General features: G+C 51.7%; 1 protein-coding gene and 1 long non-coding RNA gene across 4 annotated transcripts; one reads left to right on the top strand and one right to left on the bottom strand.

Moving 5' to 3' along the window:
• Window positions 1-6: 6 nt before the first annotated feature.
• UBE3B (ubiquitin protein ligase E3B) lies at window positions 7-21,103 on the top strand. Of its 3 annotated transcripts, none has more exons than XM_032127538.1 (28): window positions 7-97; window positions 778-860; window positions 1,290-1,493; window positions 1,871-1,991; window positions 2,784-2,843; window positions 3,189-3,293; window positions 3,384-3,480; window positions 4,148-4,233; window positions 4,916-4,998; window positions 5,521-5,626; window positions 6,269-6,389; window positions 7,004-7,181; window positions 7,556-7,725; window positions 8,432-8,599; window positions 9,348-9,519; window positions 10,091-10,209; window positions 10,808-10,922; window positions 11,275-11,374; window positions 11,797-11,916; window positions 12,234-12,410; window positions 12,498-12,608; window positions 13,397-13,534; window positions 13,702-13,767; window positions 15,119-15,177; window positions 16,720-16,902; window positions 17,373-17,484; window positions 17,769-17,861; window positions 18,485-21,103. In XM_032127538.1, the coding sequence occupies exons 3-28, from the start codon at window positions 1,333-1,335 to the stop codon at window positions 18,674-18,676; spliced, it is 3,213 nt and encodes a 1,070-aa protein (XP_031983429.1). In that variant the 5' UTR covers window positions 7-97; window positions 778-860; window positions 1,290-1,332; the 3' UTR covers window positions 18,677-21,103. The 3 variants fall into 3 exon arrangements, with proteins under 3 accessions (XP_031983429.1, XP_031983430.1, XP_031983428.1); XM_032127537.1 differs by lacking the exon at window positions 7-97 and adding an exon at window positions 182-273; XM_032127539.1 differs by lacking the exons at window positions 7-97; window positions 16,720-16,902; window positions 17,373-17,484; window positions 17,769-17,861; window positions 18,485-21,103 and adding exons at window positions 181-273; window positions 15,386-15,822.
• LOC116452810 lies at window positions 1,527-13,038 on the bottom strand. Its single transcript, XR_004243608.1, has 2 exons — window positions 12,997-13,038; window positions 1,527-1,585 (listed from the first exon to the last, which is right to left on the bottom strand). It is a non-coding gene; the product is annotated as an uncharacterized LOC116452810 (long non-coding RNA).
• Window positions 21,104-21,603: the final 500 nt, after the last annotated feature.

Raw genomic sequence — 21,603 nt, 5'->3', positions numbered from 1 at the left:
CCTCACGGGTTTGGTACGGCCCGGTTTGGTCCGGCTCGGCCCGACCTTCCCGGTATCAGCGGGAGGTAGGGCCGGCTGTTCTCCCTGCGCCGAGCCGGTGAGCGGGCGGGCGGAACGGCAGCGGCGGGGCGGGTTGGCGGCCGGACGCGGAGCGCGGACACGAGTGCGAGGAGGGGGCTGCGGCCGCGGCCTGGGCGGGGGAACCGGGAGGGACCGGGGGGTTCCGGGGCCGCTCGGCCCGGCCCGGCCGGCCCGGTGTCCGCCGGGACGAGGGTGAGCGCCTGGGGGCTGCGGAGAGGCTGCCGGCAGCCCCTAGGCCCGGGGGGGGGGTGAGCGGCGCGGTGGGAGCCTGGGCCCGGGGGGGCTGGGAGTGGGACCGGGGGTCTGTGAGAGGGGCTGAGGGGGCTGTGAGAGGGGCTGAGGGGGCTCTGTGGCTGCTTTGCTCGTGGCTTAGGCGAGTCCCGGGAGGTGCAGCCCAGCTGGAGGGCTGTGGGTGGCTCTCAGGTGCTGCCCGCCCTACTCGGGGGTGGCACCTGCTCCGGTCCCGGGGACCCCGGAGCGCTTTGTCCTTCCGTGTTGTCACACATGGAGTTATCCCTCCCCCCCAGCTGCCTGTGCTGGTGACCGCCGCCGAGCCGCGGTGCTGCTTCTTCCTTCCCCTTACCGTTTTCCTTGCGGGTGCAGCGAGAGGTCAGTGGGGTTCAAGGGACTTGGAACTGCAGAGGGAAGGTGTGAATCCCCAGATCAGCCAAGCAGGGAATGTGCTTGTTCATGCAGGAGCTGCCCCAGGCCTCGGGATGGGGATCATGTGCGTGTGTAAATGAGCATCACACGCTTCCCTTGAAGAAGTGACCCCTCAGGTGAGTTCCTTGTTACTATTTATAAAGCTCTGGTTGACTCTGGGTGTTTTATCTGCTGAGTGGCAACAAATCAGTGCCCCTTGTGCCCTTTGCCTCCTGGCCCTGGCCGGGGAGTTGTTCTTATCTGTCTCCAAGGAAAGAGCAGAGGCTGGAGAGGGGAGGTGGAGTGCAGGAAGTGGAGCACAATGTCAAAACCACTGATTTGTTTATTTTTCCGCTTAAAATCTCCCAGCCTGCAGCAGGCTGTGGGCTGTGCTGGAAGGATTCCCTCTCAGCGTTTTTGTGTCCCTGCTGCAGCCCCGTGACAGTCACTGGGGTTTTTTTTTTATTCCCACTTTTCCCTCTGCTGTCGGATTCTCCCTTCCCCTGCAGGCAGACAAGAACTGCCCTTCCCTGGGTGTTTTCTCCACTCTGCTCCCGGTTTTCCAGGTGTTTGCTGCAAGGATCCTTTGCTCCCTGAGAGGTTCCAGCCATGTTCAGTGCCAGCCAGTCGTCCAGGGCTCAGTTCCTGGACAAGGCCCGGCAGGCGCGGGAGGAGCGGCGGGAGCTCAAGGAGAGGGAGAGAGCTGCAGTCCAGCTCCAGGCTCTGGTCAGGAGGTTCCTGTGTCGATGCCGCCTGCAGAGGGAGATCAGGTGTGTGGGATTCATGGAGTCATGGAATGGGTGGGCTTGGAAGGAGCCTTAAAGCTCGTCTCATTCCAAACCTCTGCTAAGGGCAGGGGCACCTCCCACTAGCCCAGGTTGTCCAAGCCTCGTCCAACTTGGCCTTGGGCACTTCCAGCCACAACTTCGCACAGCTGCTTCTTCTTGCAGCCTCACAGGGAAGGATTTTTTCCCAATATCCCACCTAACCCTGTCTTGTGTCAGTTTGAGTCCATTCCCCCTTTTCCTGTCATTCCAGACCCTTGTAAAAAGTTTCTCTCCATCTTCCTCGTGGACCCCTTCAGGGAGGGAATTCTGCCTTTGCTCCATGATTGCTTTTTGACTCCTTGTTTTTCCCTCTTTGGTAGGAGAGAGGTGGAGGATTTCTTTGGGACAAATGAATGTGGCTCAAGTAAGAGAAGTGCCCTGTCTGTGTTCAGAATTGCCAGGAAGCTGCTGTTTGTGTTCAATCCCAAGGAGGACAAGGAGGTGAGGACACTACCCTGAAATCCTGCTCTGCTTTTGGGGACAGGTTAAATATGTTTAGTTCCTTACCCAGTAATCTTGGAGGTTCCTGCAATATAATCTGCTTTCAGCAATGCTCTCTCTGTCTCCTGGCCCCTCCTGAAGGGATCTGCCTGTAGGAATGAAACAGAAGAAGCCTTGACTTTTTCAGGAGTGGTTCTGTATTTGGGGCATCCTTTAATGGATGCTTTTCCTGGTGACTGTGCCAGCTGCAGGAGCTGAGCAGTGCCTGGGGATTTTGGCACACCCCAGTGCCCCAGGCAGCTACTCTGGGGCAGCTGCCAGGGATCTGTGCTGGCACAGGGAAGGCTGTTTGTATCCCAGCAGCTTTTCTCACCATGCCCTGAACTCGTGGGTTCAGAGTGAAGCCCTGAAATGATGATCTTTGCCCTGGGAAACTGTGAGGGCTGACTGGAAGGAAATCAGTTGGAAAATGGGAAGCTGTGTTCCAATGGCAGCAGCAATGGGGGGTTTTTTAATCTCTGTCCCATGGATATCTGTGCTCAAATGCAGTTTCCTGTGAGTACAGCATCCAAAAACATCCCTGTGTTCCCAAGGAGGGAATTCTGCACAGCAGCAGCAGCGTGACGTGATGTGCTCCCAGGGAAGGAGCCACTGGGATTCCTGTAGGGAATATGTTGGGAACATTTGCTGTTTGGGACAGAGATCTTGCTCCCTCTGCTGAGCTGTTCCTCGTGCTTTTCTGGAACAGCCCTTCCTGTAGTTAGAGCTAATCCCACCTTTGGATTTTCCCAGAGGTTTGAAAAGCTGTGCCGTTGTATCCTGAACAGCATGGATGTGGAGAACGAGCCCAAGGTCAGCAGGGGGGGTTGGTTTGGAGTGGGCAGGGGTTGGTGGTTATTTTTAACTCTCTGTGTGGGGATTTACCTTGGTAAGAAGTAATTTTTAGCTTTCAGAAGCCCCTGAGCACTGTGGAGATTTCACAGGGAAAGTCTGGACAAGTCCTTTAGTATTTCTGGGATATTTCTACTCTGTAGAGCCACAGGAGTTAAAGGACACTTGATTTCTGGGGTGGGTGATGTGCTTTGACCAGGGAAGTTGGGGAGAGAAGCATCTTGGTCCCACTGCTGGCTTCAGTTCCCAAACTCTGCCCAGCAGCAGCACAAACCCTGATCCCTCTGTGTATCCACCCTCCCTCAGGTGTGGTACGTGTCACTGGCACTCTCCAAGGACCTCACACTCCTCTGGATCAAGCAGATCAAAGACATCCTGTGGTTTTGCTGTGAGTTCCTCAAGCAGCTCAAGGTAAGGACTATTTTTGTGTTTTCTCTCCCTGCATTTAGCAGGTGGCACAAGGCTCAGTGGATTTGTTAACCCTGCTGTTTGTCATCCCAGCCTGATATCCTGCAGGACTCCAGGCTGGTGAACTTGCACCTCACAATGCTGGTCACCTTCACAGACACTTCCACCTGGAAAATCCTCCGGGGAAAAGGTTGGTGCATCCAAGTGTTCAAGCCACTGAGTTGGGACTTGGTGTTCAAATCTACTGAATGTTGCCCTGGCACAAGTTCCCACAGAAGCTGTGGCTGCTCCATCCCTGGAAGTGTCCAAGGTTGGACGGGGCTTGGAGCTGCCTGGGATAGTGGAAGGTGTCCCTGCCCATGGAATGGGGTGGAGTGGGGTGATCCTTAACATTCCTTCCAACCCAAACCATTCCGGGATTCAGGGATTCTGTTTCTTCACCTTGGTTGCCACAAAGATTCATTCTGCTCCTGCTTTTGCACAAAACAAGGCTTCCCTTGGGATTAGGCTGTTCCCCTTGGGATTAGGCTGTTTCCCTTAGGACACCAACAGTTGTTACAGCATTTTTGTAATATTCCAGAACCTCCCACACAAGAAGCGTTCAGAGGATAAGGGAATGTGCTCTCAGCTCTGGGGTTTTGTAGGAAATAGATGTAGAAAAGGCAGACAAGTATTAGGAGGAAACGAGACTCTTAAAGCCTAAACAAGACAGTGTGAAATGCTGCCAGAATGATGGGTTTGTGTAGAAGGATGAGGACTTTGTGCCAGGAAGGCTTGTGCAGTGACAAACCTTCGTGTGGGGGAGTCAGAGTGGGGCTGTGGTGCTGTTGGGGTGACGTCAGTGCTTTAACCCAAAGGTGAAACCCTGAGACCTGCCATGAACCACATCTGTGCCAACATCATGGGCCACCTGAACCAGAAGGGCTTCTACTCCGTGCTGCAGGTCAGTCTGAGCTGCCACAGTCCTGGCTTTACCCAAAGCAGCCCCTGCCCTGCCTGTGCCCCTCTCCTGAGCAGCTCTTTGGATCCGTGCTGGGGTCTCAGGGAGGAGCTGCTGGTGATTTGGGTATGATTGTATTTTTTCTCAAGCAAAGTCAAGTCTCTCAAGTTTCTCCAGTAAAGCAGAGTATTCCCACCTGAGACCAAATCCACCCTTCCCCTTCTGTCACTGCTGCTGAGCCTGAATCCTGCTTATTCACCTCATCATGAGAAGCACAGGGCCAAGTCCTAAATAATTCTCCCAAACTTTGCAGCTGCCACATTGTAGGGGTTGGGTTTGTTTGCTGCTCTGCTGGGGAAAGGAACTGATGTAATGAATCTTTTAAATAAGAATTACATTACCAAACTCCGAGCCTTGCCTGTTAATTTTTAAAGCCTGTGAGCACAGGTTCTAGGGAAATAAGTCCTGCAGAGTGTCTGATTTCATTGCAGTTTCTCTCTTCTGCCATTATGAACCTGAAGCCCTTCTAGTTCTGCCAAATAACTTGTAAGAACTGGATTTTAGGCTGCTCTGATGTTCTTTTTCTCTGCATTAAATAAACTTCGTGTCTTTCAGGAGTAATAGTATTTTTTTTTTTCTGAGTACTACAGGGTTTTTATATTTTGATTCCTTTTTTTGGTTCCAGATTTTGCTAACTAATGGCTTGGCAAGATCCAGACCTTCCCTGTCCAAAGGCTCCTTAACTGCCATCTTCTCGCTTGCCTTGCGGTGAGTCAGCTGCAGCTGCCTGGGGGGATTTGCAGCCAAACTTGTCTTTTTTAGTGTTTTGTTGGTTTTTTTTAGGACGTCTCATTCTTTCAGTGTTTTTGTGCCACTGAGAATATCACCCTGAGGAAAGAAGTTGCTTTAGGCAAATGGCTCGCTTTGCTGTCGTCCTTTTTCAGATCAGAGTGGCTTTAAGTCAGGAATTAATGTGAGCTTAAACTTGAGGATGCAGTTCAGTTCAGGGTGAGCTTGCTCTGAGAACAGAAGTGTGAGTGGATGATCTTTTCCCTGGTTGGAAAGGGCTTGGAGCAACCTGGTCTGGTGGAAGGTGTCCCCTGCCCATGGCAGGGGGGTGGGATGGGATGAGCTGAGCTTTAAGTTCCCTTCCAAGCCAACCCATTCCATGTGTGTGTGGTTCTTGCTGAGGGAATTTCCAGGATCCAGTTCTGGATGGCTCAGTTGGAGGCTGTGTTGCTTTCTCAGGTCAGGTTGAGCTCTGAAGTGTCTCTCTCTCTCTCTCTGTAGCCCTGTGGTTGCTGCACAGTTCTCAGACAATCTGCTGAGGTCCTTCCTGATCCATGTCATGTCTGTGCCTGCTATAATGACTCACCTTGCTACTCTCACCCCTGAGGTAAGTGGCTGATCTCAGAGGACCAGCAATCTGCTGATTATCACACCAGGACACTTATTATTCCATTTTATCAGCTCTTGGAACAGAGCTTTGGCATTTCTCTCTTTGCCAGTTTCACCTCTCTGTTGTGAAAGCCTTACACATACTCTGGATTTCTAATGCAGAAGTGATTAACACCAGGAGGATGATGGGCTGAACTGCCCTAAAATACCTAAATAAATAAATAATAAAGGCATATATCACCCACAGCTTGAATTTTTCATGTCCTTGCTCTTCCATTTCCGTAACCATAGACAGAGCCAAAGCCAGAATCACCCTGTTGGGTGGCAGAGGCTCTGTGGGGTACCCACTAATCCAATTCAATCTGCTTGGTGCAGACAGGCAGGTTTTGTGCCAAACAGACAAATGCTGTGTTCTTGCAGACAGAGCATTGCAAAGGTCTGGCTCCAGCTCCAGCATGACCTGTTCACCTGCCAGGGGTTTCATTTCCCAGCCCAGCTCCGTGTCAAACACTCCGTGGGGCAACAGCCTCAACTTGCTGCTTTATTTGGGAAGAAAAGCCAATGCCAAGTGCTGCTGGCAGATCAGGTGTGGGAATGTGGTGCTTCCCAGCCTCACTGGCACTTCCATCCTGTCTTCCAGCGCCTGGCAGTGATCGAATCCCACGAGCTCTTCCGGAAGTTCATCCTGTTTCTGAGCCGAGAATCCCAGTGCCGGGATGTCTGCGTGTGCCTGGAGGGCAGTCACACTCTCTGCTTGCTGGGTGAGCACCTCCAACACTTCTGTTGAGTTTGGAAAACAGTCTGGAGTCAGATCTTCTTTCTCCATGGGGCAGAGCTGCCTCCAACTCATCATTTTTAATTGTTATTTCGATAACAATTTATTTTCTAAATAATAACTGAGATGTATTTGGGGACGTTACAAGCGAGGTTTAAGACATTTGCAAAGGGAGGAAGGGCCAGAGATTTGCTCTTGTATCCATGTCATGCTGAACTGTGAAGCATCATCTCTGCCAGCTTTTCACTTGGACTCTGAGCAAGCCTTGGAGTGTGGCAGACTTGGATCTCCCTCCCCTAACTGGCCCTAAATGCTGCTGAAATATTTAAATTCACATTTCTGCAGAAGTAACAAGGTGACCGGTTGGAGCTCTGGGATAACCATGGATTGGAGCTTTTAGGAGTTTGTAGAAGGTGTTGGTGGGGAGGTGGCCAAAAGGACATGTCACCTCAGGGGTTGATGTATGCTGGAAATGGCTTCCTGCTCAGAGATCATTACTGACACAAATCCCTGGGACTGGGAAAGGATTCACTTCACTGTAACCCGTGTCCTACAGCATTTGTTCCTCCTTAAGCCTTGCTGTGCTGGTCCTTCCTCCAGGCAATCTGGTGTTCCTGGGCTCCCTGAATGACCAGGTGCTGGAGGAGGAGACAGCTCATTTTGTGGGGGTGCTCATCCACATGCTCTCCTACTGCCAGAAGTACGTGTCCCAGAAGAAATCCAACCTCACCCACTGGCACCCTGTGCTGGGATGGTTCTCACAGACTGTGGATTATGGGTGAGTGGGAAGGACCTCAGTGGGGAGAGATGATGAAGCCTCTCCTTTTAATTTTTAAATTTTTTTATATGTTGCAAAGTGTTTTATGTTTTGAGACGAGCAGTGGGAATGATTCCTCAGATATTTCGGGTTCTAGCTGCACAATAAACTGTAGCATTCCTACACAGACTATTCCATGGGGAAACTCATGGAGTGCAGTTAAACTGGTGACCAGTGGCCATACTGGTACACTGACACATCAGCTCTTCCTGTGAGCACCATCTGTAGGGTGGGTGCATATTCCCATTTGGATTATGAGCTAAATGGATCAGTAGCACTGCCTGGTGTTTTATTCCAAGCTGCCTTCTAAGCTGCCCTCCTGCCCTGTCTTCCAGGCTGAACGAGTCCATGCCCCTGCTGACCAAGCAGCTGCAGCACCTCTGGGGAGTCCACATGATCCGTATCCTCTTCAGTGATGTGCTCAGCAAGAAACTGCTGGAAAATCAGGAGATAGCTCAGCTGCCAGCACAGCCAGTCTCCCCTCAGAACAGCCTTCCTATGAAAAGTCAGTTCTGGAGGGTTGTGGGGCTTTTTTGTCTCTGTGTGTGTGTGTGTTTACATGGATCTCTCTCCCACACTCTCAGGGTTTTGACTTTTCCACTTATGCCAAAAGCTTTGAATAGTTACTTGCAGCAGCTGCTGCTGCTTAGGTGGGGACGTGATCTCTCCTATTTGTAATTCCTCCTTGGAATGCTTCTGTGACCTGGGGCAAGTCTCTTTCTTTGGTGCTGGGAAAATATTTGCTTATTTTAGCAGTTTTTCATCATTTTCTCAAGTAGCTGAAGTGCTTTTGGCAAAACTTAGAACTTCCAAGAGAAGATGGAAGCTCAGCTTCCCATGTGGAAAGCAAGGTGAAGCTGGCTCCTGCACCTGTGAGGTGTGGTGGTTCCTGCAGAAGAGGATTTGGGATGAGATAACTGTAAATCTGATATTTCCTAGCTGTTGCCTATAACACTGGATCCTGTAGTCATTATTTGCTGCAGTCAGGACCATGGATCATGAGTGGTTTGGGTTGGAAGGGAGCTTAAAGTCCATCTGAGGCCAGGGCAGGGACACCTTCCACTATCCCAGATTGCTCCAACCTGGCCTTGGACACTTCCAGAGATGGCTCAACCTGTGCCAGGGCCTCCCCACCCCCACAGGGAAGGATTCCTTCCCAATATCCCATCTAATGCTGCCCTCTGGCACTCCTGCTGTGTTTCTGCCACCAGACCTGTTCAAGAGAGCTTTCCAGAAGTCGGCCTCAGTCCGGAACATCCTGAAGCCGGTGGGAGGGAAGCGCGTGGACTCTGCCGAGGTGCAGAAGGTTTGCAGCATCTGTGTCCTGTACCAAACCACCCTGACCACCCTCACCCAGATCCGCCTGCAGATCCTCACAGGTCAGGGCACCTCTGTGCTGCTCAAATCCTTTCCAGTGGAGAGAACAAAAGAGATTTCCTTATTTCTGTTGATTTGTTGGGAGTTTTATCACTGCCAACAGGTTATTGACTGGCTGGGGAAGGCTTGTTCCATCCTGAGTCATCCGTGGGATCGATAATGTTCAGCACCACTTGATCAAGCACAAACTCTCCAGAATACAAATTAAAGCAAGTTTTCCTCTCATGAAACCTTGCTTACTCCCTCTCAACCTTCAGCCTGAGTCAGTGTTTTTTGGGGAGCCTGGCAATATTAGTCTTGCTCCGGTGGGAACACTGAATGCTTTCAAACATCTTGAGAACAAACTGCCTGTCTTGGGAAGGGGTGAGGAGGAGATCTGCACTGTTTCGGTACAGCAGGGAGTGAGTCCAGAGCTTTGGGTGCTTTGTGGTGACCATGGGTGCAGCCTGGTTGTGTTCTCATCCCTAAGGTGAGTGTGGGATCACAGGAATTCATTCTTTTCTAAAGCTGCAAAAGAATTTGGGGGGAAACCTTTAAGATGTGCAAACAATGCCTCATTAAAAGCTGGGGTGTTTTTGCTTTCCTGGTGATTGTCCATCTCCTGTTAGTGCAGACAGGCCTGGGAGCCACATGGGATGCTCATGTTCCTCTTCTGCTTTGCAAAAGGCTCTTTCAGCTTCAAGTCTCACCTGTCTGAGCTTTCACAAGCAGCAGAATGAGCTTTACTGAGTGCATTTTATATTTTCCTAGGTCTCACTTACCTGGATGATCTGCTGCCCAAATTATGGGCTTTCATCTGTGAGCTGGGACCACAGGGGGGGTTAAAACTCTTCTTGGAGTGTTTGAACAACGACACAGAGGAATCCAAGAGGCTGCTGGCCATGTTGATGCTCTTCTGTGACTGCTCCCGTCACCTCATCACGTAGGTAGCACATGGATGGGGATCTCTGGGTTTGGGACATGGAGCTGTTGTGTTCCTTCAGGTTCAAGAGAAACATTTAAGGTTTTATGTCGTTTCATGAAGATAAGTAAGCAGGGTAAAGCTTTTGGGGTTGAGTCCAGAGAAATAAAGGGCTTCCAAAGGACTTTTCCCCCTCAGCTGTGTGCTGCTTCCAGCTGGTAACAAAACTGGGTGGGGGGAAAAGAAACAACACAAAAGATGGGAAAAGGGGGTGGAAGAATTTGCCCTTGCTGGTCAGTAGAGACAGTTCTCTCAGCTTGAATGAGGCAAAAATTTTCTTGGGAATAGAAAAGGTCCTTTAAAGCTGAAACACTGACTTTGCTTGTATCTCAGCCTCTCATACCATCTTCTGTTAGGATCTGCTCTCAATCAAAATCCATAAATAAGGTTTGGTTGTTTATGACTTTAGATCCTCATGGGTGTCAGTTGTCATAGAAATAAGAGCTGCTGCTAAAGGATTATGTGCCTTTATGAAAATTTCAGCAGGGAATTAAATTTACACTCGTGCATTTGCATTTGTTTGCTCTGACAGGATTCTGGATGACATCGAGGTCTACGAAGAGCAGATTTCATTCAAACTGGAAGAGCTGGTGACCATCTCCTCTTTCCTGAATTCCTTTGTGTTTAAGATGATCTGGGATGGAATTGTAGGTGAGTGCTTTTAGTAGCTTGAGTTGATGTTACTGTTAGAACCTTAATTTTGGAATTTGAAGCTTCTGCTAATTATTCCTTGGCACAAAAAGCACTACAATGTGGGAATATGTCCCAGTCTTTTGATGTCCAGATGCCACGATCATGCTTGGTGCCAAATCCAGCACACTTCCCTATTTCCAGTAAGGATTTGTGTAACAGACGTGATGGGCAGAGATGGTTTTTGGCAGAGATGAGGTTTGCAAGGCTGGGCCATGTGTTGGACAAGAGCAGGGCAGTGCTGTGACCAGGCAGAGCAGCTTGCTCGGGTCTCTGTAGAATCTGCTGTGGATCTCTCTGCTGGTATAATTTGGGTACAGCTCAACTCTCTGGTAATGAGCTGAGATAGTCCAGTTCTGATGTGAAATGAGATGGCTTTGATCAGCTCTGTTTGAAGAAGAGACTCTCTGTCTTCCCAGAGGCACAGAATCCTTCCCTCTGGAGGCCGTGTGGGTCAGGAAAACACCCCAGTGCTGCTACTGTGGGGAGGATGATCAAAGTGTGGCTCCTGCTGGTGCCAAGGGTGCCTGGACTTTGCTGCCTTGTTCCTTTTGTGCAGAGAACGCCCGAGGGGAGACCCTGGAGCTGTTCCACTCTGTCCATGGCTGGCTTATGGTGCTGTACGAGCGGGATTGTCGCCGGCGCTTTGCTCCCGAGGATCACTGGCTGCGCAAGTGAGTGGCCCAGGGCAGGAATCCTGGGCGGCTCCGGCTTTGTCCCACTGCTCCACATGCTCTGGGGAGCCTGGTTTGGGATTCCTTAGTGACATTCTACCTGTGGGATCGAGGTGGGAACTGCTGCCTGTGTTTGCAGTTAAGGACACCCCTGGTGTTGTGCTTTTTTCCGTGGTGGGAGGTTTAGGTGGTGCTTTGAAAACTGACTCAGCACCCAAAAGCTTGGGTGTTCCTGGCCCTTTTTACCTTGTTAGTGTGTACACTGGGCACTTCAGTCATCTTTGGAAGCATTACCAGCAGTTCCCTCTCCCACACCTCAGGGATCTCTGAATCTCTGCCTTTCTTTGTCAAGGGACCTCAAACCCAGCGTGCTCTTCCAGGAGTTGGACAAGGACAAGAAACGAGCCCAGCTGCTGCTGCAGTACATCCCACACGTCATTCCCCATAAGAACGTGAGTGGGGTGGGGGTAGAGGATGGAGGCTGGGAATCAGTGGCCTGGGTGGCCTGGGGTGGGAGGGACACGTGTCTGGAGCATTTTGTAACACGGAGCTTCTTTTGAAATGCCAGCTGAATAATTCACCCTCACCTTCCCCAATAGATTTCCTCTAAATGTCTTGATTTCTGTCATTGAGAGAGAGCTGATTTGTGTCCTCACCCCTTCCCAGTGTATTTCTTTCAAATCTCTTGATCTCTGTGTTGAGACAGAACTGATTTGTGTGTGCAGCTGCGTGGGGTGAGTGGGTGACAGTGGCACCAGGGCGTAGCTGGGATCAGGACAGCCAGCAGCACTTCTGCGTGTCAGGAGCCTCCCAAATCCCTTCTGCACTGCAGGATCCCTGTGGATTGAGACTTGCATTTGTTTTCTTCTTGCAGAGGGTGCTGCTCTTCCGGAACATGGTCACAAAGGAGAAGGAGAAGCTGGGGCTGGTGGAGACGAGCTCGGCGTCCCCTCACGTCACCCACATCACCATCCGCCGCTCCCGCATGCTGGAGGTGAGGGACACGAGCCAGCCCCCAGGGCAGCACCCTGGCCTGACAAAAACAGGGCAGGGGGGTGTGTTTTTACTTTCTCTGTGGGTGTTGAGGGACCCACTCCCAGAGCTGACATTCCAGGAGAATGCTGGACCCTTGTTCAGCTCAGGCTGCTGCAAACCTGGAATTCTGACTTGGAAAATGCTGGGGTTTTGAGCTCAAGGCTCAATGACAAATGCAGATTTCTGTGTACCTTTGTCCTGTCTCTGCTGGATCTCTGGGTGGGTGTTTCACTGTCTCCCTCTGGGAATGTTCTCTGGATTTTCTGCTCTGTGTAGGATGGATACGAGCAGCTCCGGCAGCTTTCCCAGAACGCCATGAAGGGAGTGATCAGGGTGAAGTTTGTCAATGATCTGGGGGTTGATGAGGCTGGTATTGATCAAGATGGAGTCTTCAAAGAGTTCCTGGAAGAGATCATTAAAAAGGTGTTTGACCCTGCACTGAATCTGTTCAAGGTAGGACACAGGTGCCATCTGAGGTGACCCTGTGCAGGCAGAGCCATTCTGGCTCACTGGGCTCTTATCTCTTATCTCTTTGTGCAGACCACCAGTGGTGATGAGAGGCTGTATCCATCCCCAACATCCTACATCCATGAGAACTACCTGCAGCTCTTTGAGTTCGTGGGGAAGATGCTTGGGAAGGCTGTGTATGAGGTGAGCCAGAAGCACCAGGCTGGGATATTGTCAGTGATGGGACCTTTGAGAGCATCTGTCCTGCTTTGGGGGGCTGTTAGTGAAGAGAGGAGTTTGGAAAAATGGCTTGGATAAAGATCCTGATAGTGGAACAGGCTGGGATTTCTTCAGGCATGTATTAAAAAAAATCTTGGAGGTAAAACCTGGGACATGCCTGACTTATTCCTTGTGGTGCTGGGGGACACCAGCCTGGTTTTTTAGTGTTACACCTTACAAACATCCACTTGTGGATACCTTAAAGGGACATGAGGCAAAGAGGAGACTGGAATGACAGAATGACTCCCTGATAGAATGATTTGGGTTGAAAGAGAACTTTCTAGTCCAATCCACTTCCCACTGGCAGGGACACCTTCCACTCTCCCAGGTTGCTCCAAGCCCCATCCAACCTGGCCTTGGACCCTTCCAGGGATGGGGCAGCCACAGCTTCTCTGGGCACCCTGTGCCAGGGCCTCCCCACCCTCCCAGGGAAGGATTTTTTCCATGTATCTCACTAAATTTCCCCTCTTTCAGTTGAAACCACATAAGGCAGTTCTTTTAAAGGACACATGGAGCTCCCCAGGTGCCTTTTCACACCTGCCTTACTAATGAATGGATTTTAACAGGATGTGGGGTTTGTGGCTGATTTTGGTGCCTTGCAAAGTGCTCTTTGCACTTGTTCCCCATCACAAGATCTGCCTTGCAGGTAGCCAAAGATGCCACAACCACGAGTGTGTGGCAGGGCCTTACCTGTGTGTTCTTCTTGTCCCTAGGGAATAGTTGTGGATGTACCATTTGCTTCCTTCTTTCTGAGTCAGCTCCTCGGGCACCACCACAGTGTCTTCTACAGCTCCGTGGATGAACTGCCCTCCTTGGACTCGGAGTTCTATAAAAATCTCACTTCAATTAAGGTTTGAGCAGTAATTTTCCTGTCATTCACCCTCCTGATTGCTGCCTCTTGTTAGAAACTGCCTTTGAGTATTGCTTTAAAAACCCCTGGGAGTAACTGGTGGTTCTGCTGCTGAACCCTGACCTTTTTTTCTTTTTTTTTTTTTCCCTTCTCCCTGTTGTTCTGCAGCGTTATGATGGTGATATCAGTGACCTCGGCTTGACACTGTCCTATGATGAAGATGTGATGGGTCAGGTAGGTTTTTATTCAGTGATTTGTTGGGCTTATCTCTGCTTTGTCCCAAACACCCTCTTCATGTTCCCACAGAAGGCTGGCTCGGCTTCTCTGCACTCAGCTGTGGATTCAGTATTTACCTATGGGCAGAGAACAGCTTTTTCCACAAGGAAAGGTTCCCCTCTGACCCTTAATTTTTCTGCTGCCAGGGTTGAAAAAGTGTTTGATGCTTCCCCTTCATAACTGGTGTTCCCCTGTTAAAAGAAGAACCTGTGGGTAGGGAGAAATACCTTTTCTTCCCACATGGGTACTTCTGTCAGGGAACCTCCAAGTGTGTCAGGAGGTCTCTTGGCCTAGAGAAGGAAAAGCTGTTTGTCAGTCCCTTAGGAAGACTTGGAGGTACTTGGTTGCACTTGAGCCCTGTCAAGTTTTGTGTGCAGAGCTGGAAAATCTGGAGAGATAAGATAAAAATGCCTTTTGCTGGCAGTGTCATGCTGCAGATTGCATGGGGAGCCATGGAGGACACCTGCTGCTGCCTCAGGATTGCTGAGGTTTCAGCTTGGAGGGTTCCTCCCTGTGAAAAATAAAGGTAGGAGTAGGATAAGGAGCCCAGCAACGAGACACTGAAGGCTGTGGTTCACGGAGGTTAAAAATAACCCAGGCATTCCTGTTTTCCCAGTGCTTTGGTGGTGCTGAAGGAGCCAGCTGGGGTCACCCTGACTGAGCTGTGTGTCCCTGTAGCCACAGCCATGTCACAGCTCAGCTCATTCCCTGTGCTGGGCTCCCTTCTGACCTTGGAATTCACCTGGAGCCGAGGCACAGAGGCCTCTGTAATGTGGCAATGAGGATGTGCTGCCTCAGCTTGGGCAAAGATGAGTCGAGACTCTGCAGGCAGCAGCTGGAGGGCCCTGTCCTGTCCCTGAGCTGGAGGAGATCACCAGGAGATCCTTCCTGCCTGGAGGCACAGAGCTCCAGGAGCTCCTGCGGGAGACCTGTGGATCAGCCGGCTTTGGGTTGTGCTGATAACACTGAGCTTGCTCAGCCTCTGGATTCTGGGATTGTGACAGTCCCCCAGGGCTCTTGGAATTGATTTGTGTGTGCTTCAGCAGTGATGGATCAGACTGCAGAGGAGGCTTCCTGGGAGAAGGGCTGGCTCCACTGGTGGGAGAGCTGGAGTTCCTACTGTTCAATTACTCTGTTAATAGTTAAGTGAAACTGGTTCAAGGCAGAAGCAGGATTATTACTTAAATTTTAAATCCTGCTGTTTTATTGTAAAAATAAATGTTTTATGGGGAGGTAACAGCTTAGCGTGGCATTTCCTTCCATTGTGGTTGCAGGCAGTAATTAGCAATCCAATCATTTCTTCCCTCAGCTGGTTTGCCATGAACTTGTTCCTGGAGGGAAGACCATTCCCGTTACCAATGAAAATAAGTAAGTACAGCAATTAGATTTTTAAGGTCACTACTGCAAAATACTTCATTCTGGTTCCTTGGTCTTGCATCTGGAATGAATTGAGATAGATTGGAGGAGAAGGAGCACATAAATATCTTAATAGAATTTGCTGGTTACAGTTCATCGGCAGAAATTGTATTAAATTTGATTTGCAAAATAAAAATTGACAATTTGCTTCTTGAAACAGCACTTCTGAGGTCAAAGGCACCCAGTCAGGGAAATTCTGCAGGATTTAATGATGGTGATGGATACAGACAGATGGATTCAAAGCAATTCAGGCACACAGTCGTGAACACAGAGGGCACAGATGCTCAAAGACACCTTGGAGCAGACAGATCTCCTCAGAATGATAACATGTGGCAGTTGTATAAAGCACCGTGTTCCGAGCAGACAGTGCTGAATTCAAATGTACTCGACAGTCGTTCTTTAGAGCCAGGAAATCAGAGGAGACACCGAGCCCCGGGGCTGTTTTCACAGATAACCGGCTTTTAGATCGTTATCAGAAATGTCAACTCCGGAGCCTGCAAACCAACCCCACCTTTTTGTTCCTTTTTTTTTTTTTCTTCTTCTTTTTCTTCTTCTTCCCTATCCCCTTCAGTGCTCATAAAAGCAGGATGAAATATCTGTTAAGCAAGTGTGTGTTTGAACTGGTGAGCTGGGGGTTGTTCTTTTCTTCCTGACAAATGGAAGCTGGATCCCACCTGGATCCGTGCTCTGCAGTCTGATGTTCCCAGGCTTTTCCCTTCTCCAGCTCTGACCAGGGCATTTGCATTTGAAAGGATCTTCCCCTGGCCTGTCTCGAGTGAGCTCAGGGAGAAAGTTGAAAGCCCTGGATGTTGCTCTAGTCATTTACAGCAGAAATGTGAAGCTTTTGCACCCAAATTGGGAGTTGGGAGGGAGAAGAGGTGTTGGGAAGCTGGAAACAGCTCTGCCTGGGGATGCTGGGATGACCTTGCCCAAAACCCAGGCAGTGGGATTGTGGTGGGGTCTGTGTGGGAGCTGCTGAAGAAGAATCAGCAAGTTCAGGTGTTTTTCCTGGAGGTGAGAAGAGGAAGAGCCTCCCTCTAACAAAAAGTTCACCTCTCCCACATCCTGCAGGAAGGTGGGAATCTGCTCCATGGTTTTGGTGTGGTATTTGTCCAGCCATGGGGCAGCAGAGTGCAGTGAGCTGTTGGTCAGACCTAGAGGAAAGTCTGCCTGGAGAGCTGAGCTGTTAAAAGGAGTTGGAGCTGTGTCCAGCCAAGGTTGATCAAGGGTTTATTAAAGCAAATTAATCTCCTGTCCTGAGCTGGGCAGGAGCTCTGCAAAATGAGCAGAGTCCCAGAGAGGGGAAAGGGGCAAAATCTGGGCAGAAAAACATCTGCTTCAATAAAGAGCAGGGCCTGGAGGAGAAAGTATGACCCTGTCCAGGCTGTCCCAGTCCTTCTGGGGCCGGAGAAACACACCAGGGACAGTTCAGTGGTGGGTGGTGGGTACCCCTGACTGCTCCCTGTCCCCCGTGCCACCTGCCCTGTCCCACAGGATCAGCTACATCCACCTGATGGCCCATTTCCGGATGCACACCCAGATCAAGAGCCAGACTGCAGCTCTCATCAGCGGCTTCAGGTCCATCATCAAGCCCGAGTGGATCCGGATGTTTTCCGCGCCGGAGCTACAGCGCCTCATCTCCGGGGACAACGCCGAGATCGACCTCGAGGACCTGAAGTAAGTGACAGCTGGGGCTGCTGGGCCTCCCTCAGCTGGCCTGGGAGCTGAGGCCTTCCTTTGCAGAGCTCCTGGGAGGTGGCAGGACAATGACTTGTCCATGACTTTTGCTGCTCCTACTTGGAACGTGAGGAGCAGATGGGAACAGAGCTTTGGAATGGGTTCCTTAAGGCTCATTTGGGATGGGTCCTTTCTTCCATTGGTTCCTGGGAGCAGAATTTCTCTCTGCTTTTCCCTTTCCTCTGATCAAGTGCCCAGGTAGTGCTGGGGGCTCAGTGTCAGCAGAGAACCCTGACCCGTGACAGATGTTGGACAGGGCTTGGAGTGACCTGGGCTACTGGAATTTGTCCCTGCAACAAGATGAGCTTTAAGATCCCTTCCAACCCAAACCATCCCACCCAAGTGATCCTCCCAGCACTTGTGCCCCTCCTGCTGCAGTGCCAGGCCTGTCAGAGCCTTTCCCTCCCCAGGAAGCACACGGTGTACTACGGGGGCTTCCATGGCAGTCACCGCGTCATCATCTGGCTCTGGGACATCCTGGCCAACGACTTCAGCCCTGAGGAGAGAGCCATGTTCCTCAAGGTGAGATCCTGCTGGGATCTGGGGTGGTGGGGCCATGGCTGTTCTCCAGTTACCTGGGTACTCTTTGAAAGGGCACCAGAATTCCTGACACCTGGAGGTGCCCAGCAGAGCTCTGTGAAAGCTCTGGTGTCACCACGAATGTCCCTGCAGAGGTGGCTCTCCCCAAAGGCTGTCAGACACACACTGGGGGGTGCTCAGTGCCAGCCCCAGCAGTGCTGGGACTGTGTCACTGTGTGGCTTTCCTGCCCTTGCTGCTCCCATTGTCACCATCTGGCACTTTCCAGTTTGTCACCAGCTGCTCCAGGCCTCCACTTCTGGGCTTTGCCTACCTCAAGCCTCCTTTCTCCATCCGCTGTGTGGAAGTGTCTGATGATCAGGTAGGTGTCCTCCTCTCAGGGCTTGGGAATTCCTGCCTGGCTTCCTCCCATCCATCTGACCTGGAAACCCTTAACGTGGGAACATGAGATGTTAGGATTAGATATCAGGGAGAAATTCTTCCCTGTGAGGCTGGTGAGGCCCAGGGTGCCCAGAGAAGCTGTGGTTGCCCCATCCCTAGAAATGTCCAAGGCCAGGTTGGATGGGGTTTGGAGCAACCTGGGCTAGTGGAAGGCGTCCTTGCACATGGCAGGGGGTGGAACAGGATGAGTTTTAATGTCCCTTCCAACCCAAACCAGTCTAGGATTCTACACCTGAAAACAACCCCACCCCAATACGATGCTCATGGCTGCACACACACACACAGCAGCTCCAGGTTCTTCCTGCCTGGATTCCCTGGGTTCCTCCAGGGTTGTGTTTTCTCCTTGGCATCTCCCTGTGTCCCTGCACACCCTGCCCGTGTCAGGCATTGAGTTACAAGCAGAGCTCCTTGGGGAGGGTGGGGAAAACTCAGCTCTGGGCTTTGGCTCTCCCTCTTCCCAGTGCCACGTTTTTCCTTGGCACCTCTGCCCCGTGCCCCTGTGCCAGGAGTGCAGAGGGAGGTGCCAGCTCTGTGCCCTTGCAGGACACGGGGGACACCCTGGGCAGCGTTCTGCGCGGCTTCTTCACCATCCGCAAGAAGGAGCCGGGCGGGCGCCTCCCGACCTCCTCCACGTGTTTCAACCTCCTCAAGCTCCCCAACTACAGCAAGAAGAGCATCCTGCGGGAGAAGCTGCGCTACGCCATCAGCATGAACACCGGCTTCGAGCTGTCCTAGGCACGGCCTGGACTCGGGATGGGGCTTGGAGCTGCTGCTGGAAGGGGAGCCCTTCCCACGTGGAGCCCGGAGCAGCTCCGTGGGAGCCGACTGCTCGCTCGAGGCCTGGACAGGCAGCTGGTAGTGGAGGTTCACAGGGATCCAGGGAAGAGCTGCTGGGCTCAGGGCTGGCTTTTCTTAGGCACGGCTCCAGGCCGGAGGAGGGGATGGGCCTGACCCCAAACCCTTTCACTTGACACCCACGGAAATCGTCCTTAAAAGCAAACCCCGGGGGAGCACGGAAGGAACGTTCCAAGTGCCACTCAGATTAGTGACAGTCAGACCCCCAGCAGGCTGGGCAGGCCGGGCAGCTGCTGCCGTGCCAGTGCTGCTTTTTCCTTTCCCAGGAGCTGGGCTGGCTGGAAGTGAGTCTGGGAAGCTGCACAAAGGCAGAGGGATGACAGAGCCCACGAGGAGATGACGGCGTTGGAAGTGCCCTGATGGGCACTGCTCACTCAGGACAGGGGGATTCCAGGTGTCCCTGCCCCTGCAGGGTCCTTGGTGTGTCTTGGAGAAGGAATCCCAGGGAAGCAGCAGGTTAAACAGGAGCAGATGGACCCTGTGGCTCTTGGGAAGGTTTTGGGATGCTGGAGGTTAAGGGCTGGAGCAGCAGGAGTGGGCTCAGCCAGCTGTGCCTCTGCCAGGCTCCTGTCAGACCCAGGCCTTGGGACAGAAAGGGTCATGTCTCAATTTCTCAGGAGCAGGAAAGGTTTCATTTTCCTTGGTTTCCAGAGGACAGGAGCTGGCACATGCTCGGGCTCCCCAGCCCAGTGCTCATGTGGGGCAGGTTCCTCTGTGGAACAGGGGGAATGCGTCAAGTCCTCTGGAAACCTCCACTGACAAAATCCCTCTGGGATGGAAGTTTCACTTTGTTTGCAGGCCCTTTCTTAGGGAGTTGTTTGGACCCAGGGCAGGGCCTCTGTGTAAGAGCCACATTTGCTGTGGTGCCAAACTCTTTCTTTTGGTCGCTTTGTCTCTTTCTGGCCTTATTTCTGTGAGCTGCTGTTTGCCTGGAGCAGGCAGCTTTTGCAGAGGGAGTGACTTGGGAAGGTGTGGATCCTTCCTGCCATTTCTGAGACACTCATAAAGTGTCTCTGCAGCTTCCCACCTTTGGTCCCTTGAGCTGCTGCGAGTCCTGCCCTGCCCCAGGCTGGAGAGAGGAGGAGACTGGGCTGTCCTGGTCCTGCTGGGATTCTGGCACAGAGGAGAGCCATGGCATTGCCCTCTTGGGGACAGGGTTAAAAGCCAGTCACCTGCTCCTCTTCACCTCACAGGTAAAACAAGCTCCTGCATAGGCTGTTGGCTTCTGCCCAGGGTTTTCTTTCCCTCTTTCTCTCCCTGTGGCACTGGGGATCCTCATTCCCCTCCCTGGCCATATCCCACCTCTCCTGCTGCCGTGCCTGGTCCATCCCACAGGATTCCTGTCCCCAGGTGAGCTCAGCAGAGCACAGGTGTCCACACCCTGGGCTCTGGAAGAACCCCCTTAACCACAATATTCCACATTTCCAAGGGGTTGGAAAACCCTCGGCACTGAGCAGCAGCAAGATGGCCTTGGCTTCATCCTCCTCCTGTCGTGCTTCAGATGGGTTTCAGAGAAATAACCCTTTTATGAGAACCAATGCCTGGAAATGCATCTGGAAAGCAACGTCAGGATCCTTTTTCTCTGTCAAATCAGTAAGATTAAACAGGAGTGATGGGAAGTGTTGGTGCAGACAGGAATGTCTGCATCCAGAGGGTTCAGGCCACTGGGCTGTGAGTCAGAGAAATTAAAGATGATAGTAAATTTCTTTTTTTCTTTTTTATACGTAGAACATGTTGGCATTAACCAGTTGGTGACTGCGTAGTTGGGAGGTTTAGGCACTGCCTTGGACCTCTCAGAGTTTAAATACCACCTGAGATCTCCTTTTTCCTTCTAGGAAGCGCAGTGTGTCTGACTAGAGCACAATGAGCATTCAGTGACATGAGTTGTTGAACACTGAGATAAAATCCTTGCTCCCCGTTTCCCTTTGTTCCTCAGGAGTACAATTCCTAGAAAATATCTTACTGCAGACTTAGCTTGGTCCCTCCAAACCTGGAGATGTTGCACTACAGACACTGCTCCCATGCTGGAGCTGGTGTGGAAAATGTGATAAATGCCTGGGAAATTCCCGGTGGATGCAGGCGAGGATTCCTGTGGAGGGACTGATTCCTGTGTCCCAGGGAGGCTGTAACACACCTGAGCAGGTGTGTCAGTCCCTGCCTGCTCCGTGGATCCTGCCCAGGGATGGTTTTGCCACGGGAAATTCATGAGGATCTTTTCTATCCAAGCCTCGCTGCCGTGGAGACCTTGGTTCCATCCCTGTGTGTGTCTGACCTGCAGAGAAAATAAAGCTGGGATGAGTTCAGGTGGTTGGGTGTCTCCTGGTCCTTTCCTAGGGCAGGGAATGTGCTGGTGGGATGCTCCTGGCAGAGCAGAGCTGGGCCTTGGGACCCTGGCACCTCTCAGAGCACACCTGCCCTTTGCTGAGGCCCTGGCACACGTTCCCAGAGAAGCTGTGGCTGCCCCATCCCTGGAAGTGTCCAAGGCCAGGCTGGACAGGGCTTGGAGCAACCTGGGATAGTGGAAGGTGTCCCTGCCCATGGCAGAGGCTTGGAACTGGGTAAAATTTAAGTTCCCTTCCAACCCAAACCAGTCTGGGGTTCCGTGAGTCTCTGCCAGGCTGGGCATGGAGCCTGCTGCTCCCATGGGAATTCCTGTTGCCAGGCTGGTTCCTGGTGCCTGTGCTGAGGTGTCCCTGAGAGCTGGCATCTGTGGGGTGCTCCAGCTGGGGGGATACGAGGCCTGCTGAGCCCAAAGGGACCTGGCAGCATTGTTTGAAGCAGGATTTGCTCATGTCGGAATATGCTTG

Source organism: Corvus moneduloides, chromosome 18, assembly GCF_009650955.1.
Source record: "Corvus moneduloides isolate bCorMon1 chromosome 18, bCorMon1.pri, whole genome shotgun sequence".
NCBI classification, from domain to species: Eukaryota; Metazoa; Chordata; class Aves; order Passeriformes; family Corvidae; genus Corvus; species Corvus moneduloides.
This window is presented reverse-complemented; position numbering and strand designations above follow the sequence as displayed.

Coding starts and splice junctions, on each gene's coding strand:
- UBE3B (XM_032127538.1), top strand. CDS start 1,333: ATGTTCAGTGCCAGCCAGTCGTCCAGGGCTCAGTTCCTGGACAAGGCC. Junction 5,627..6,268: donor TTGCTACTCTCACCCCTGAG/GTAAGTGGCTGA, acceptor CCTGTCTTCCAG/CGCCTGGCAGTGATCGAATC. Junction 9,520..10,090: donor TGCTCCCGTCACCTCATCAC/GTAGGTAGCACA, acceptor TTGCTCTGACAG/GATTCTGGATGACATCGAGG.